The sequence below is a fragment of the Magallana gigas genome, chromosome 8 (genome assembly GCF_963853765.1).
Source record: "Magallana gigas chromosome 8, xbMagGiga1.1, whole genome shotgun sequence".
NCBI classification, from domain to species: Eukaryota; Metazoa; Mollusca; class Bivalvia; order Ostreida; family Ostreidae; genus Magallana; species Magallana gigas.
Genome location: NC_088860.1, coordinates 17,257,612 through 17,275,522, shown reverse-complemented (window position 1 = coordinate 17,275,522; position 17,911 = coordinate 17,257,612). Strand labels below are relative to the sequence as shown.

Sequence of the window (17,911 nt, the reverse complement as noted above, 5' to 3'; positions counted from 1 at the left end):
TGGCCTGCTCAAAATTTGTCCCTTGTCTGTCATCGTTGTTGTCATAAACTTTTTAACATTTTCATCTTCTCCAAATCTGTTGGACGAATTTCAATTTGATTTAGCAAACTTAAATCTACATTACCTGATGATGCTTCTACACAAGTTTCAGCCTTTCTGGCGAAATGGTTTTCGCAAAATAAAATTATTAAAGAATGTTCATTATTTATTCCTATATCAAAATGTCAGACGGACGCCGGACAAAAATTCAGCTTAGGTGAGCTAAAAACTCGTCAGCCCTACTATTAGCCTCTTCGTTTTTCAAAGAGAGTGTAAAAATTATAATATACTCTTTGAGAGAACATGAAAGTGCATATTGCAGTTAACATAAATTACCCCAACCCTATACCCTCGGACCAGTATTTATTCATTTTTAATGTGCTTTAGTAAAAGGTTTTCAAACTCTACCCTGTCCTAAGATATTTATGCAGCACGTTTACTTAAATTATTCTATAACAATAGATACCCCAGGGTTCAAACGATGTTCATATAAAAGTGTGAAAAAAAATCTCAAGATCACCTCCTCTGGCTTAAAAAATCTCAGATTTGAATGCAAAGCTAAAAATATAAAGTATACAGTGGTTTGCATTGAAAGATGCAACGTTTTTAAATTCTGTAACCGAGTCACCGATTTATATTTGCTCGGTTAGGTCCGCATTACCACACCGGATTTTTGACAAGGCCTGTTGCATTACCCGATAATGCAGCTGACGATTTGTTGTTGTTTCATCTTTACAGTGCAATGACTTGCACACGTGCAAACGGGCTTTATTACATTGCACACCCACACTGGCCACAGGGAAACTTTTAAAATTGACACTGTTGCTTTAATCCCCGACTTCATGACCAAGCAAAGAGGTACATGTAATTTCCCGTGGTTTAGAACCGAAAGGCAAAGGAGCAGCGGAAATGAAATCTAAAGATTCTGTCACTGTTAACTCTGGGAATGAAAACACGATTGATCCCAAAAGCGGTATGTAGAAATTATAACAAAGCGTGTTTTAATATTGAATTTATTTTCCTTATTTGCACTTAAAAAAATATGATCAATGCTAATTGTGATTGAAGATCGATGCATGTACATATTCATATATTCTTTTACATCTGAAATCTAATGCATGCTTAACACATATTTATATAACGTATGACTTAAACGGCTATATAACCATATTGTCAAAAATCATTTCTCTACGTTATATTCGTTTAGTTGTTGGCGCAATTGAAAAATGAAACACAATATATTTAAATAGCCGCATGGTCTGCGTAACCCAGTTTTATATTTTTATCTGAAACATGGGGCTTATTGTAAAATATGGGATGGAAGGGAAGCGTAGTAGGCTTGATATGGTTTAAATTATATGGTTTAACATGTTTTGAAATTGATTTTTGGTTTAAGAATGACATACCTCATTCATTTCTTATAATTTAATTCCAAAAATAACATTAAAATCAAAATTTATATAAAGTTTTAATGAGAACCATTAAAAATTGTTTGCACTTTAAAAATATCTTAAGTTATATATCCACTGGTCAATGGGGGAAATGTAATTCATATGATTAAAAAATTTTCACGGTGTGAAAAATTCTGGAGTGGATTTTCAAACCAAATTAGTATATGATACATATTAATATAATGATTTTGAAAATTGAAATATCATTAAAAAATGACTTTGTCATCAACATGAACATAGTTTTCATGGAGAAGCATGCCAGATTGCAGTGCATTATTTTCATTCATGCAGGTTTCCAATAAAAGTACTGTGTAATTTAAACTCTAAAAAAGGTTTATGTACATCATTGTGGTTTATGAAACTCAACAACTATTAGAGTTTGTAAAGAAGAATTTTGACCCGGGTTGAAAACCAACCCAGGGGAAACCTGTTTCTTTTCCCGATGGGATTGTTTTTATTTTGAAAAAAATGTCCTATTATTATGAATTTGCATGTTTTTATAAATATTGAAGATAAACAGGAATAAATAGATAATCATTTATTTCCAAGGAATACAATGTTATGAGCAATTAACATAACAGTTGCACATTAACAGGATGACAATAATGCACTTTTGCTTCAATTTAAATCTCTAAGTAGTTTTTCTCGCTCAAATTTGTTCATCAAGGTTTATCAATTGGTAATTAAGCGATACAATTGTTTATAAAATAGCATATTAGAACTGGATAAGTTCTCATTGCTATTGTAGGGGGACAGTAGGTATTTAAGGTGCAGTCCCTTCCTACAGTTTAATAAAATTTCGTAAACGAAGTTGTTATATCTAGTGTTTTAAGAATGTTGAATACTTCCTTAAAACACCCACAGAAAAGTGTCAAGTTAATTTATTTAAAGTAGATCCAGTGTTCTGTGACGTCACACTTTTTTGTAAAACTTTGAATTCTTTAAAAATTGTGCAAGATAGTTTTATTTATTTTATGTGAATATAATCACATGGATGTAATTAGAATTATTGGTAGGTTAAAGATATTTTCGCACTTAATTTTATACTTAATTTCCAAATTTTTATATATTTTATCTATGCAAAGGGGAAATAACTCTTTTTCTGACTTTCTCTCAGTTGTATGTCTAAATGCTATAGTTTTTCTTATTCCAACGATTAATTTTAAAATATTTTTGTAATTTTAGTTTTCTGATAAAGTTGACATTAAAATTAAAGAAGAAAAACAAATTTCTGCCTACAAGATTTTACTTTTAACAGAAAAAAAATACATTTTTCTAATGCTTAAATATGCTTTAGTTTGTGTTTATCTGGCATCTCAAAAAGTGTGATGACATGTATATTTTTTCTAACAATTGATGACATTTAAGTCTATTAAGTCGAAATCAGTTCGGTTTTTCAACTTTCCTCAGAGAATTTTACGAGTATGGAGCTACCTTAAATCAGGGAGAGCAATTTCAAGTTCAAAGATACAATTCTGTAGCAAGTTTAGCTTGAAATTGACACCCCGAGAAAACCATTGTCAACCGATGCGAAGCGGAGGTTGACAATGGTTTTCGAGGGGTGTCAATTTCAACTGTTATCCTACCAAACAGGCACTATTTATTTTGTTATACTGAATGTCTTAATTTTAAAGAAAACTTAACTGCTTTTACATAGGAATAACGTGAATTCTACGGCGAACCGTACGCGCATAATTTTTCGCGCATGTAACAATTTTTAATGTTACCTGTTGCTAAGTGCATTGCTAACGCTGAGGGTAATAGAAGGGATTATGAACTGCGTCTAAACCAATCAGATTTCAGTATTTAACATGAAAGTTGTACAAATAAAAAATTAAATTATCATGAAGTTGCCCCCCTCCTCCCCCCACTCAATTTTCAATGTTGGAAAAACACCCCCAGATCCATATTTAGTGTTGAAGTATGATCCTTGAGTCAATTTTCAACCTGGGTCAAAATTCTATATTAAATTTTCTACACATTTTCTATTATAAATATTTCAAAACTTATAAGTACTTACCAGTTTAACTTGATTTTCAATATGAGTGATAAAAGACAGCTACGGGTAGTATCCCTGGATCTGTGATTAGGAAACCATTATGTGGTCTCTCGGTGATGCAAGAAAGATATATAAATAGATGTCATACTTTTAATTATTTTATTTTACCCACAGTTCCTTGGTGGACCTCCAGTCGTCTTGGTCTGGCTGTCTTGGGATTTTTTGGGTTTATCAACATCTATGCCTTGCGAGTTAATCTCAGTGTGGCCATTGTGTGTATGGTCAATGCAACAGCCGTACGATTGAATTCCAACAGCGAGAGTGATAGTGTCAACAGCACAAATTCTATCAATTTCCCAAGTAGTTGTGGATTGATTTCAGCAGATGCTAATGCAACTCTTGTGAGAAAATTTGAGGTACTGATATACCATATGTATAATACTCCCCCCCCCCCCCCCCGAAATTCTTTTGTAAAATTTATGATTCATTATGCCTTTCTGTTTAATTATACCACCAAAAACAAAGTTAAGAAGGGTTATTCAAATCACACTGTCTGCCCATCTGTTCTTCTGTCCGCATACATTTTAACCTCCAGTGGTGAAAAAGAGGTAATACATTTACATACATATTTAAATACATACATTTTAACCTCCAGTGGTGAAAAAGAGGTAATTAAGAACAGGAAAGAGGTAGCATTGTGCGTGGCCTAGTTTGTGTATATTTTAAAGCATATAGTTTTATATGCTTTATATATAAATAGAGTTTCTTATTTGTAATTGAGAATTTCAACTAAAATATGAAAGACTAAAAATTTAGCAATATCAACACATGCCAAAAAAAGTTTGCATGCATTTACCATCAATCTGATTAAGCTATTTTTTTGGAGGAAAAAAATCTTTGTGTGCAGAGACTTTGACAATTGCCTTTGTTCATGCTGTAAAACAAAGTTAGTAGTAAATTGCATGAACATGCACATTCTTTTTCAATATCACAAGTCATGCAGTGTAAATGTTGCAATAAAATGCAAGTCAAGTTTACTGTTATGGCCAAGTTAAAAGATATGCTCAGCATCGATAAAGCCATGCGTGGAATAGAAAAGCTCCTTTACTTCTTGGCGAGGATGATACAGACATATCTTGTAACTTATGAAATCCCTGGCTTCTTTCATCATTTAGTGTTAAACAAATGCTTGAAAACTTATCATTCAACCAACTAAGAAAAGTGTTTGTATGCCCCTGATTCAAGTCATGCGCTAATTTCTGGACCACAGTGTCTTTCAAAAAGGCTGTCTATTAAAACAACAAACATATTTTGAAGAAAAAAAGCAAAGTTTTTATAATAAAAGCGGTAGGCAAGAGACAGAGTTATAAAAAGTGGTAGACTTCAGCATAAGGCGGTGGAGTTAACATGTCTGTTGTCCATCTGTCTGTAGACACATTTTTGTCCCCCCAATAGACTTTTTAACTACTGCATAGAATAATCTGAAAATTTGTACATATGTTGAAAGCCATCTGAAGATTTTTGGACAGTTTGTATTTTTCGTAATTCTACTGTACAAGTAGTTATTTACGCTGGTGGTAAAATACGTGTTTTATACAGTCAAACAATATACGTTGGTATTAAATTTGTGAATGTATAGATTTACCTCGCTAATGTTTTATGTTCTATATATGTATTCCATCAACTCACAAGTCAAAATATTTGTTTGTCAATGATAAATTCTTAGGAGCTAATATAAGAACATCAAAGACAAGTCTGTCTGAATTCATTTGTCCCAAGGGGGCCATTATCTGAGCCATGGTTTAAATTCCATAAGGTTCTAGTTTTAAAACAGGTTGCTATACAAGTTATTTTGCTGTAAAGAGTAGTTTTTAGAATATTTTTGTGGTTTGAAATGATTAAAAATAGGTTGTCGATCTGCATTAATAGGGTAACGATCAGAGAGTAAAAAGATGTTCCGCTACAGCGCTTTTTTCAACTAAAAGATTATTTTTTAGTGTCATTCATCATTTTATGTACATTCTAAGCATTTCCATTGTTTTGTTTTTTGACAGGATGGTGACATTATATGGGATAAGACAACCCAGGGACTTATTCTCGGGTCCTTTTTCTGGGGTTACCTGGCAACACAGATACTTGGGGGATGGTTAGCCGTGAAGTTTGGAGGCAGAAGAGTCCTCGGCATCAGCATGGCTCTCTGCTCTCTTTGTACATTCTTGACTCCTATCGCAGCCCAGACTGGTTACGTATTTCTGATGATAATCCGAATTATTCTGGGTATTGGCTCAGTAAGTATTGACACGTTATTTCAATGTTTAGTTGGATGAATTTTCATTTCATTTTAATCTAATCTGTTCCTCAGTCATCTGACTATCGAATCTAGTACTGCGAGTTATTGCATAGTGCAAAGAAATGCTGCTATCATTATTCTTTAATATACCACAAAAGTATAATGGTTTTCATAAATAATTACATTACTCTGCCGGAGCCCCATATGGAATTTACTGACCATGTTTAAACCATATTAGGTCAACTACAAACCATGTTTTGTAATACCAGACCTAGAAAACATATCAGCCTCTTATTGATAATGAGTACCGGGTATATAGCATGTAATTCTTACTGAAACAATGTAAATATCACATCTCTATACCTTGTGTAATTTTTGCCTCAAACCCAAAGAGCTCAATGCAAGGAACCATCCCCCTAAACATATTTGCACTTAGCACTGTGTGTTCTTCAAATAAAAAAAAAATGCAGACTAATTGGAATAACTGCATTTTATTAAACAAAAATTAAAAAGAATATGATACGAAGATATTATTTAATTAAAGTTTACATCCAACAAAAAATATGTAATGTGCAGTCCATATACCAATAATATGGTCTGCAATTAAGTGTGATTGACACACATGAAATCTATTACTAAACAAAACTTTAGGTTTAATGGACATGCTGTTGAACTTACTTTGTTGCTCTATAAAGGAAAGGAACAGCAGAAATTCTGAGTTGCTAGTAGAAATAAAGTTCTTGTTATATTTCAAAGCAACATTTCTGAACCTCAAAGGTTTATCCAAATAGCAGCATCCAAGACATTTGATTAACTTATTTATTTCAAGGTCTGCCCTCTTCCATAGATCTCTCAGAGAATTGTCAGAATGAGAAACAATGTTTTTGAGCATGACTTTGATGTGACAATGTGCATGAAGCTGTGTAAGCTATTTGTGTTAATTAATATACATGAATGCCGTTGTGTTAGAATGCAGAGGAAGCTGTGTAGGAAAGCATGCTCATTATCTGGCATGCAGACAGAATATGTCATATCTTCAAAACAGGCATGGTGATCATAAATGAGGTTTATACTGTAATCATGCACTGGTATGTAGAAGCACAACAATGTCTCCTTTGATTATCACCACTTAACCACTGAAGTGTGAAAAATGTAGACTAGCTGACTAGCTACCAAGCTACCAATACATTACCGGTAAGTGCAGAGAGACACAGAGAGAGAGAGAGAGAGAGAGAGAGAGAGAGAGAGAGAGAGAGAGAGAGAGAGAGAGAGAGAGAGAGAGATGCTTACATATACACATACGGTAGGTGTGAACATTGTCATATTGTCAGATACCATTAGTGCTGATTTGTCATGCTTTGGTATCTGATTATGATCCCTCAAATCATAGTACAGTTGAATTGAAATGCTTGGAATTATGATCGATATTTGTACCAATAAAATACCATATGCCACCACAAATTGTTTCAAAAGGTTCAAGTGAGCTTTTCTGATCACCTGTTGTCTGTTGTCCATCTGTCTATCCATCTGTTCATCCATCCCTCTGTAAACTTTTCAAATTTTTTACTTCTTCTCAAGAACAACTTGGCCAAACAAAATCAAAGCATGTTTATGGGAAGGATATTCTAAATTGTGAAAATAAAGGGCCAAATCTTTTTTGAAAGGGAAATAATTGCAAAACAGTGAAAATAGGATGTGTGTCTCAACTGCACCAGATAAGCCAATATATTTAGATCAAAGCTTGTATATATAGTGGAGATTCCAAATTGTAAAAATTGTGACCCTATAAGGACTAATACTCACTTTAGGGGCTCCAAGAGGGATTCAGAATTTAACATAGAAATTTATAGGTAAAATGTTTAAAAATCTTTTACTCAAGAACTTTAAAGCTACAATTTGTGATATTACTATAATGCAAGCATCCTCAAATAGTGCAGATGTTAATTAAATTATTAGGGTAAAACTGTTAACTCCCAAATCAACTTATTTTCATATAATTTTCAGTAATTGTATGATTAAATATTAGAATATTAATAAGTAACCCCCCCCCCCCCCCAAAAGCATCCTCAAATAGTGCAGATGTTAATTAAATTATTAGGGTAAAACTGTTAACTCCCAAATCAACTTATTTTCATATAATTTTCAGTAATTGTATGATTAAATATTAGAATATTAATAAGTAACTCCCCCCTCCCCCCCCCCCCCCCCCTCAAAGCATCCTCAAATAGTGCAGATGTTAATTAAATTATTAGGGTAAAACTGTTAACCCCCAAATCAACTTATTTTCATATAATTTTCAGTAATTGTATGATTAAATATTTAAATATTAGAATATTAATAAGTAACCCCCCCCCCCCCCCCCCCCCCCCGCCTTGCACTCCTACTATTATATTATACATGTATGTCTTTATGTGATTTGAATTTATTGGACTGTACAATACAAAAATGATACCCAGTGTTATCACATACAAAGACATTGAAAAAAGGTAGATAATTTGCTATATAATTATACATTTGATCATTCTTGGGTATATATTAAAATCAGAGCAAAGCTTTGAAGTTTGCAGCAAAAATTTCCTCACGATTAGCATGTTCACATTCAATAAGCCCGAGAAAATAGCAGTGAATTTCACCCTTCAATGCAAAGTGGATATTTACAATTTTACTGGCATACCATGCAGTAATTGCACAACATTTTGCATCTTTCAGCTTTTGTTCAATTTTCTTATGCTCCACAGCAGCTATATTGATACATGTACAAAAAAACTCTTTACAACTTTTTACATTTCTGTATGTTTGACTGACATCAATGCCCTTTTTCTCAACGAGTCTTGCCATCCATGTATCTTTTGCTATATTGCATGACTTCCTTCAAATTGAACAAATTTTGATATTTTTCACCCACAATATTAACCTAGCTGTTATCCAATATTTTCTCTCCCCATGTCCAAATCTATTCATGCAAGCCCCCAGAGTTGGACTTTATTTATTTATGAGAAAAAAATACAGAGCTGACCCATGGTCATTACTGGTATCAAGAAATGAATAATAATTTACATTGATGACTTTAACTGGGATAAATATAGTAATTTATATTTGTTTCTGTAAGACAATTAACATCAACACTCAAGGGAAAAGATTGATATTTATATCTTGATTTTCAGGGATCAGTTTTTCCTTCCATGCACACCATATGGGGAAAATGGGCCCCACCCCAGGAGCGAAGTAAGCTTACTGCATTTACATATGCAGGTATGTGTGAGTTTATCATATTACTTCTGTCAGTAAAACACCACTTGACAAGTTGAAATTTGTGGTTGTCTTATTGCAATATAATGTGTTTGCCACATTGCACAAAAGTATAAACTTTAATGTGACCTGTGATGTCATTCTAATGTTTTATCTGTGTTGATCAGTGTAATTTGAGTTGTTTAAATTTGTTTCAGGGGCTCAGGCAGGAATAGTGGTGACATTCCCTGTATCTTCTCTGTTGTGTAAATATGGTTTTGCTGGTGGATGGCCTTCCATATTTTACATATTGGGTAAGAAAATTAATGGTTTTCTTTTTGAGCATACACTGCTCTCCTTCCTTCATAAGTGACAGTCAGACCGGTTTGAATACCGGTGCCAGACAGCGCAGTTGGTAGAGAGCACGTGACTAGAGATTCAGGGGGTCTAGGTTTGAATCCCGGTCTGGTCCATCATTATTTCTCCCATCCTGTTACATTTGGTGCTGTGACCAACATCCGGAACTGACAGGTTTACTCCTGCCAGGGGAAGAGCCGGGGGTGATCTGCGAGGGTGATATTTTGTGATATTTCTCACCGTAGTTTAGTCTTATATGCTTCTGGTTGATTTATTTTTCAGATAGCCAACTTTTTTGTGAAAATGAGTAGCCGCAAACCAGTATATCTTTCAAAAATTGCGAAAAATAAATTCATCGCAAATGAAAATTGGTTTATTACAGTATTTTCTGATAAAGATTGACATATTAATTATTTCAGTAAAGTTTTAGTTATTTACTAGTATTTAATAAAGAATTGCTGTATGGTCTTAAGTGTTATGTTCTGCTGAAAGTTTTGTTTATATTGAATTTTCTCATCTGAGGTTGTTTTATACTCAGTAGGACAAGCTTGACTGTACTGCCATACTTTATTAGGCAGAACACACGTCTGTGTTGAGATTTATTGCAGTTAACACGGATACCAGTTTGTTGTAGGTAAAACAGGCTGAATCTTTCTTGTGTAATAGTGTGTATATAAAGGCTCAGTACTGCCACCTCCTACTAGCACTAGCTATTTATTATTTTTGCCCTTCTTTACTTGCAAATGGTTTTGCCAAGCTTAAATTTGCCCATACATAGTTGTGTTTAACGAGAGATAATTTAAGACATTGGAATTTGCTCGTTTAAATTAACCCGCTTACAACGAGGGCGGAAGGGGCTAAAATAAAATAGCAGCGATTATTTCCCAGAATACAGTAGTGTGTATATAAAGGTTCAGAATTGCCATGCTCCTACTAGCACTAGCTAGTGGGTTAACCCTTTAGCTCAGTCGGTAGAGCGTTGGTTTTTAAACTGAAGGGTCCCGAGTTTGAGCTTAGTTGTGGTCATTCCTCCTCTTCTATTTTACTTGTTTTAGGAAATGTAAGTTCTATATAGGTTAGACAACTGCATACAAGGAAATAACAATTTTGTTGTAGGCATTATAAGTTCCGTATGGGCTGTATAATAGGCAGTGTTCTTCATGTTGTAGGCATTATAAGTTCTGTCTGGTTTGTATAACAGGCAGTGTTCTTCATTTTGTTGGCAAAATAAGTTCTCTATGGGTTGTGTAACACACAGTGTCCTTCTTGTTGTAGACATTATATCTTCTTTCTGGTTTGTATAACAGGCATTGTTCTTTCTGTTTGAGGCATTATAACTTCTGTCTGAGTTATATAACAGGCAGTATTTTCTCTTTTTGCTCTATATGGGTTGTATAAGAGGCAGTAGACTTCGCATTGTATGTAGGCAGTACAAGCTCTATACTGTGGTTTCATCAATATTCGTTGAATACCAATTTTCGTAGATTCGTTGTTAAGTTGATCCACGAAATTAAATGTTCATTGAAACCCAATTAACATTTTGTATTGAAATGGTCATTGGCCACGAATTTACCTATCTTTGAAACTGTGATTTTCACTTTATCCACGAAAATTGATACCCTTGAATATTTAATGAAACCACAGTATATGTTGTATAACAGGCAGTGTTCTTCTCTTTGTAGGCAGTACAAGCTCTTTATGGGTTGTACTATGGATGGTACTCACTAGTGATTCACCTGAACAACACAAAAGTATTTCAGATGTAGAAAGGCTCTACATTAGACAGTCACTGCAAAACACAGTTCACAAAAAGGGACCAGGAAAAGTAAAAAGTTTTATTTTTGTTACTTACGAAGTATTATAACTTTATAATTTTAACAAAATTCTTTTTGTGTTGGTTTACAGAAGCTGAAAGTGCCATGGAAGAGCATATTTACTTCAATGCCAGTTTACGCCATCATTATGTCCAATATAGCCTCTGACTGGGGAGGATACACACTTTTGACCAACATTCCTACCTACATGAAGGAAGTTCTTAAACTTGACATCACCTCAGTAAGTATCGGTATTATTGAATATTGTAGTTCTATGAAAGAGGTCCTAAAGGTGGATGTCACTTTAATAAGTATGAGAGAGGTCCTTAAGGTGAATAATACTTCAGTAATTATTAGTATTAGTGAATATTCTACTTACTGTGGAATCATTAGATTTCGTGGTGGTTCATTTTTCGTGGATTTCGTGGGTACCTCTCATCCACGAATTAACATCCTCCACGAATAATATAATAGGTTTATAAAGTCATATTTCGTTTTGTAGGTATAAGAAAATACACGAAATTACGTCCCCACGAACCTATAAAATGTCACCAATCCACGAAAATTGGCCCCCACGAAAATTGATGATTCCACAGTATATGAAATACTTTATAAAGTACATCACTTTAGAAGTTGTCAGTTACTGTAGTATTCTACCCACCCCAGTACAAGAAAGAGGTCCTAAACTGTACATCACCTCAGTAACTATCAGTAGTTTTCTACCTACTTCAGTACAAGAAAGAGGTCCTAAAATGTACATCACCTCAGTAACTATCAGTAGTATTCTAACCACCCCAATACAAGAAAGAGGTCCTAAACTGTACATCACCTCAGTAACTATCAGTAGTATTCTGCCCACCCCAATACAAGAAAGAGGTCCTAAACTGTACATCACCTCAGTAACTATCAGTAGTATTCTACCCACCCCAATACAAGAAAGAGGTCCTAAAACTGGACACCACCAGAAGTGATGAAAATTCTTACTTGTAAAAAGGTCCTTAAACTGGATATCACTTCATTAAGTATCAGTACTGATGATTATTCTACCTACCCCTTAACTTAAAGGAGGTCCTTAAACTGAGCATCACCTAGGTAATGAAAATTCTTACCAGTACGGAAGAGGTCCAAACATTGGTTGTTTTGTTAGTAAGCAATATAAGTTAGAATAAAGTTGAGGTCCTGCAACTGCTTGTGTATATTCTCAGTAAGCTTTGATAAAGCTTAGGTCCTGCAACTGCTTGTGTATATTCTCAGTAAGCATTGATAAAGCTTAGGTCCTGCAACTGCTCGTGTATCTTCTCAGTAAGCATTGATAAAGTTGAGTTCCTGCAACTGCTCGTGTATCTTCTCAGTAAGTAGCAATGGAAGAGGCCCCTTATAAACTTAAATACCACCAAGAATGTTTTGAATGAAGCGTTCATAAAATTAGACATAACATAAGCATGGACATTTTAACTATATATTGAAAATAGATATACAGTGCCACCCATTGAAAAAATTGTGTATTTATTGCATTAAAAAATGTGCACTATTTTTGGATTGTTTAACCATATTTATATGCAAATTCTGTGAAAACAATTAGTACCATTAAATTCTTCATGCAATTTACTACTGAAAATGTCTCTTTACTTGCCTCAGAATTTCTTTGGACACGCTACCCACCTTGGGAAATTAAGTATGTTTAATTTACATTGAGATTGAGAGTCACCATTTTTTCATGTAAACAAACTGCACCACTTCACTTTACGGGGCTGGTGATGGTGTTTAAAAGACTATCAGAGATAGTGTAGTATCAGAGATGAATAAGCTTGATCGTGAAAAAAAGTTGTTGCAAACACGTTTATCTCTCTTAAATCACAAAATAAAGTCATTGTGAATATTTTAAAGTTGGTTTAAATAATTAATCTACCGGTATTCAAAATGTGTGATAACATTTACGGTATACGCCCTGATCAGGTTTGGTGTATTATTAAAGAAATTAAATTATTATGAATGTCACGTCAGATTTCCATAACATAAGAGGGAATTTGTTCACTAAATATACTAGTAAATTCAATATAATGATTAAATGAAATACTGATATAGTAACTTCTTATTAACTTTGTAAGCATGCAAATAAAAATGTGCTATAGCATCAATTTAATATCAAGCGAAAATGTTCACCAAAATTTAAGATATAAAAATTGAAGAATATTAGAAAAGTAATTTAAACATTTATTCTTCAGAATGGATTCTACTCTGCTCTACCTTACATTGGATTTTGGGCCATGATTAACATCGCCGGGATGCTAGCAGACTTGATACAGAAACGTTTCTCAACCACCTTGACCCGCAAAATTTTCGACATCACAGGTGTGTTTTAAAATAAAAGGATTCCAATGTTTTTTCACCAACTTTAAGTAATTTTGCTATGTAATTTAAAGAAATTTTATTTCTTTGGGGGGGGGGGGGGGGGGGGTGGGGGTGGGGAGACTTTAGCTTTTATACATAACAAAGCTCTGTATTTCCTTTGTCACTTGACTTTTGAATTTTAGAGTTTAGTTTAGTAATACATAAAAAGTCTCACTTTACCTTTCTAGACTTAAAAATTGGAAAAATAATATGTATATATTTATACCCCCACTCCGAAGGAGAGGAGGTTTACTGTTTTACCCTTGTGTCTGTCCGTCTGTCTGTCCGTCCGTAACAAAAATTTCTGTCGCATTTATCTCAGCAACTACTTATTGCAGATGCTTGAAATTTTTACACAGTGTTTGTTAAGGCATGCAATATCGTGGGATATATTTTTGTACTAATCGGACGTCAACTTCCTGTTAAATGACGACTTTGCTTATTTTTTAACCAAAATTTTCAAACAAATTTTCGTCAAAGATTTCTCAGCAACTATTTATTGCAGATGCTTGAAATTTTTACACAGTATTTGTATAGGCATGCCATATCGTGGGATATATTTTTGTACCAATCAGATGTCAACTTCCTATTAAATGAAGACTTTGTTTATTTTTTTTAAAAAAATTCAAAAAAATTTTTGTCAAAGAATTCTCAGCAACTGTTTATTGCAGATGCTTGAAATTTTTACACAGTGTTTGTTAAGGCATGCCATATCGTGGGATACATTTTTGTACTAATCGGACGTCAACTTCCTGTTAAATGACGACTTTGCTTATTTTTTAACCAAAATTTTCAAAAAAAATTGGATGCCAGCAGATTGGATACCAATTGGATGCCAGCTTTCTGTTAAATGTCAACTTGCTTATTTTGCAAATTCACATCAGAGCGGGGGTATCACTAGTGAGCATTGGCTCACAGATATCTTGTTTTATGTATATATAAATATGTATATATTTTGGGGGGGGGGGGGGGGGAGGGCTCTCTAATCGTGTCCAATTTTAGGTCACCTTAAGGAATTGATTCAGAAATTATATTTTCTAAGAAATTATTTTCCTATATTATGCTCTCATATACAAAAGTTTTGAAATATTTATGGTATATTCTCGAGACATTAGAATATTGCAGTATGAAAACAACCCCATCAAAAATGTGCTTTCATCTTTTTATTGTACTGGGACTGTCTAGCTAGGGGTTAAATTAGTCCGGTACATAATCCGAGTTTGGAGGGATAAAAAATTAAAAAAGACAATTTCAGTGTTTAAAGAATTGATTTCATATTCTGTGTAAGTATCATGCAAAACAAACATTAAAGATATGAAACAATATCATATAAAATCTAAGAATGGGATAATTCCCATTATTGTAGATGGAAATTTAGAACCAAATCCCCGCAATATGTCTAATTGATAATTAATAATATCACTGACTGCTGATGATTAAGAAAATGTACATACTATATGATAATACGTACTACATGTAAATCCCGGCCGGGTACTATAAAATCTACTAAGAAGCCCTTCAGGCTTCACAGGCTTTGATCACGTGACCAACCAACTTCATATCCCTCTGAACTTTTAAACATTGCTGTTTATTCCATTATGCACAAAACCATCACTTTATTCTTAGCATACTGTATAGATTGGTTAATTGGAGACTAGGTTAACTACTCAGGCAACGCTTGTTCGTGTTTCAACACAATTCAGTATTGCAGGTGCGTAGTGGGGGAGGGGGAGCGGCCTCCCTTCCACTTTTTCTTGCAGCAAACATTTTTATAAAATTCACATATGAAAAACCAAATTATCAAGGAATTGGCCCCAACTTTTTTTTGCAGTATGTAAAAACTGAAAGCAAAAATAATGATATTAACATTGAAAATAAAGTTATTGGTGGGCGCATACTCCTTTCTATCCCCCCCCCCCCCCCCAAGTTTTGACAGAGTTATGCCCCTTGGACATTGAAAAATTCCAATTATTTGCAGTTTTCATAGGAATGATTCATTTTTTACAGAGTTCTTCACGGGAAGGGGGGATACATGTTTTACAAACATATCTCTTGTTAATCAAAAATGAATTGTTTTGTTCACAGGTAAGGTGACTCCAGGCCTCCTGCTGATTGGTCTGGGCCACCTGGACTGTACAATGAAAGGCCTGGCCATTGCCCTTTTGGCCATAGGTGTAAGCTTTTCTGGACTTCAGTACAGTGGATTCCTCATCAACCACATGGACATTGCTCCAGCTTATGCAGGAATCCTGTTTGGAATTTCCAATTCTGCAGGAGCAACCATGGGCTTTATATCTCCAGCTGTGGTTGGACTAATTACAGAGAAGGTAGGAAAAATATAACTTTTTATTAATAAGCACATATTTACCTGTCCACTCATAAACAGAAATATGTTTTACTACATATACAGTTGTAAGCCTGTATCTTCCTTGAATGTTTGTTGCAACTTCCTTTTTTTTGGTTTTGAAGGGCCAGAGTATTGTGGAATGGCGGACGGTTTTCTACATTGGGGCATCTATTTACCTAACTAGTGCACTCTTTTACCTGATCTTTGGATCTGGGGAACTCCAGAAATGGGCCGTGGAAGAGAAGACTCTGGACGTAGAAGAACTGAATATGCTGGAAGACAAAACAGAAACTAAAAAGAGCAAAGGACCTGAAAGTTAGACAACAACTATAGGCGTTCCCATCCAACATTTTACAACAATACAGTCACGCACTTGTACGTTTAGTACAATGTACATGGAGTTTATGTGTTTTATTAGTTCAAGAAATACTCAATGCATTCATTTTTACAAGATCAAAATTAATGCAGTTTGATTAATTAAGGGAATGTGCAAAATCTCACAGTTTTTCTTTTATTATCTTTTGAAAACAGTTTTGGGCAGAAACAAGCCAGCTTAAGAAATATTTACTTTTTGATCCTCAAATGTAAAAGACATCCCCCTTTAGAGGTTATTAAAGCTTTGACTAAATTTCATAATTTGATTTTAGTAAGCACAATTTATTTGCATGAATGCCATAAATGATTTACATGCATTAGCAATTTAAAGCTGCATGGTCCAATTTCTTGGATATTACAGTATCAAATAATTTGCCATACAAAACCAATCATCTTAGTAAGTTATAGACTTTCGCCTATCTACACCAGAGTCGGTCTCATTTCAATGTAATAATATAATCAAAGTTAATAAAAATTCTTTATTTATGGTAACACAAAGAGATCAAACCAGTTGCATCATGGGCATGTTTAGGAAAGGAAAAATGAACATCCATTTCTAGCTCACCTGAGCAGAAAGGCAAAGAAAAAAAACCCCCTAAAACTTTTGTGAAGCATCTTCATATCCCCAGGCCCTGCCGTCACCATGTTTCCTCAAGTCAATACTCTGCCTCAAGTCTGAGTTTTGACTTAAAATGTATGTTTTGAGAATTTGAGTTGTGGACTGAGTTAAGGGATGGGAAATTTTGGTGACGGGGGGGGGGGGGGGGGGGGGGGGGGGGGGGGGTGGACTGAGTTAAGGGATGGGAAATATTGGTGACGGGGGGGGGGGGATCAGGTATAGTTAGACTCAGGTTTGTTCCAGTTATGATTCTCAGGGGTAGGGCTTGGGGGGAGGGGGGGTCTTTTTACATAGGAATTAATAGAAAAATTATAAAAAGAAATGATCTTTAAAGACGTTCTTCTCAAAAACTGATGCACAGAAAGGGACTATGTTTCAGCAATATTTAACATGATTAATAATATGTAGAGTATATTTAAAAATCTGTTTGAACAAGATTTTCCAGATATTTTGTATTTGATACTTTACACCTAATTTAATCAGGGTATTGAATATTGTTGCTCAGATGATCGATGTAGTCCATGGGCCTCGAGATCTTATTGTGACATACATATACCTCCGAAGTCTCATAATCAATTAAAAGTAGTATATTCATCATTAGCTGCAGGTCTGTAGCTCTTGGTCTGAAAAAATTTGGATGGACGTCCCAATTTTTTCAGACTGGGAGCTACAGACCTGCAGCTAATTCATCATGTGATGAAGTCCCATGCAGTGATCTCAAACATATGTTTTGGTTTGTTAAGTTTGTAGTAAGAAGTAAAGCCCTTATATTTTGATTGAATACATTTGTCATTTAGTATGAGTTATCAAGGTGTATACACTATAAATTGGGCTATAAACATATACCAGGGGAAAAGAAATATATCATTACATTTGTGTTCATGCTCAAGTTTAATTACATGTTTTACTGTTTAATAGATGTATTTTCCACATATACAAAGCATCTATCTACTGTAGATTCCAAATTAACGCAAGGAATTAATATCTGCGTAAAATTGGAG

The 17,911-nt window shown here is 34.3% G+C and overlaps 1 protein-coding gene across 1 annotated transcript; it reads left to right on the top strand.

The window, feature by feature from the left end:
- The first annotated feature begins 714 nt into the window (after positions 1-714).
- On the top strand, positions 715-17,046 carry LOC105329553 (sialin). Its single transcript, XM_034472604.2, has 10 exons — positions 715-1,012; positions 3,664-3,905; positions 5,544-5,777; positions 8,944-9,031; positions 9,226-9,321; positions 11,047-11,189; positions 11,270-11,419; positions 13,404-13,530; positions 15,655-15,896; positions 16,039-17,046. The coding sequence occupies exons 1-10, from the start codon at positions 949-951 to the stop codon at positions 16,234-16,236; spliced, it is 1,584 nt and encodes a 527-aa protein (XP_034328495.2). The 5' UTR covers positions 715-948; the 3' UTR covers positions 16,237-17,046.
- The last annotated feature ends 865 nt before the right edge of the window (positions 17,047-17,911 follow it).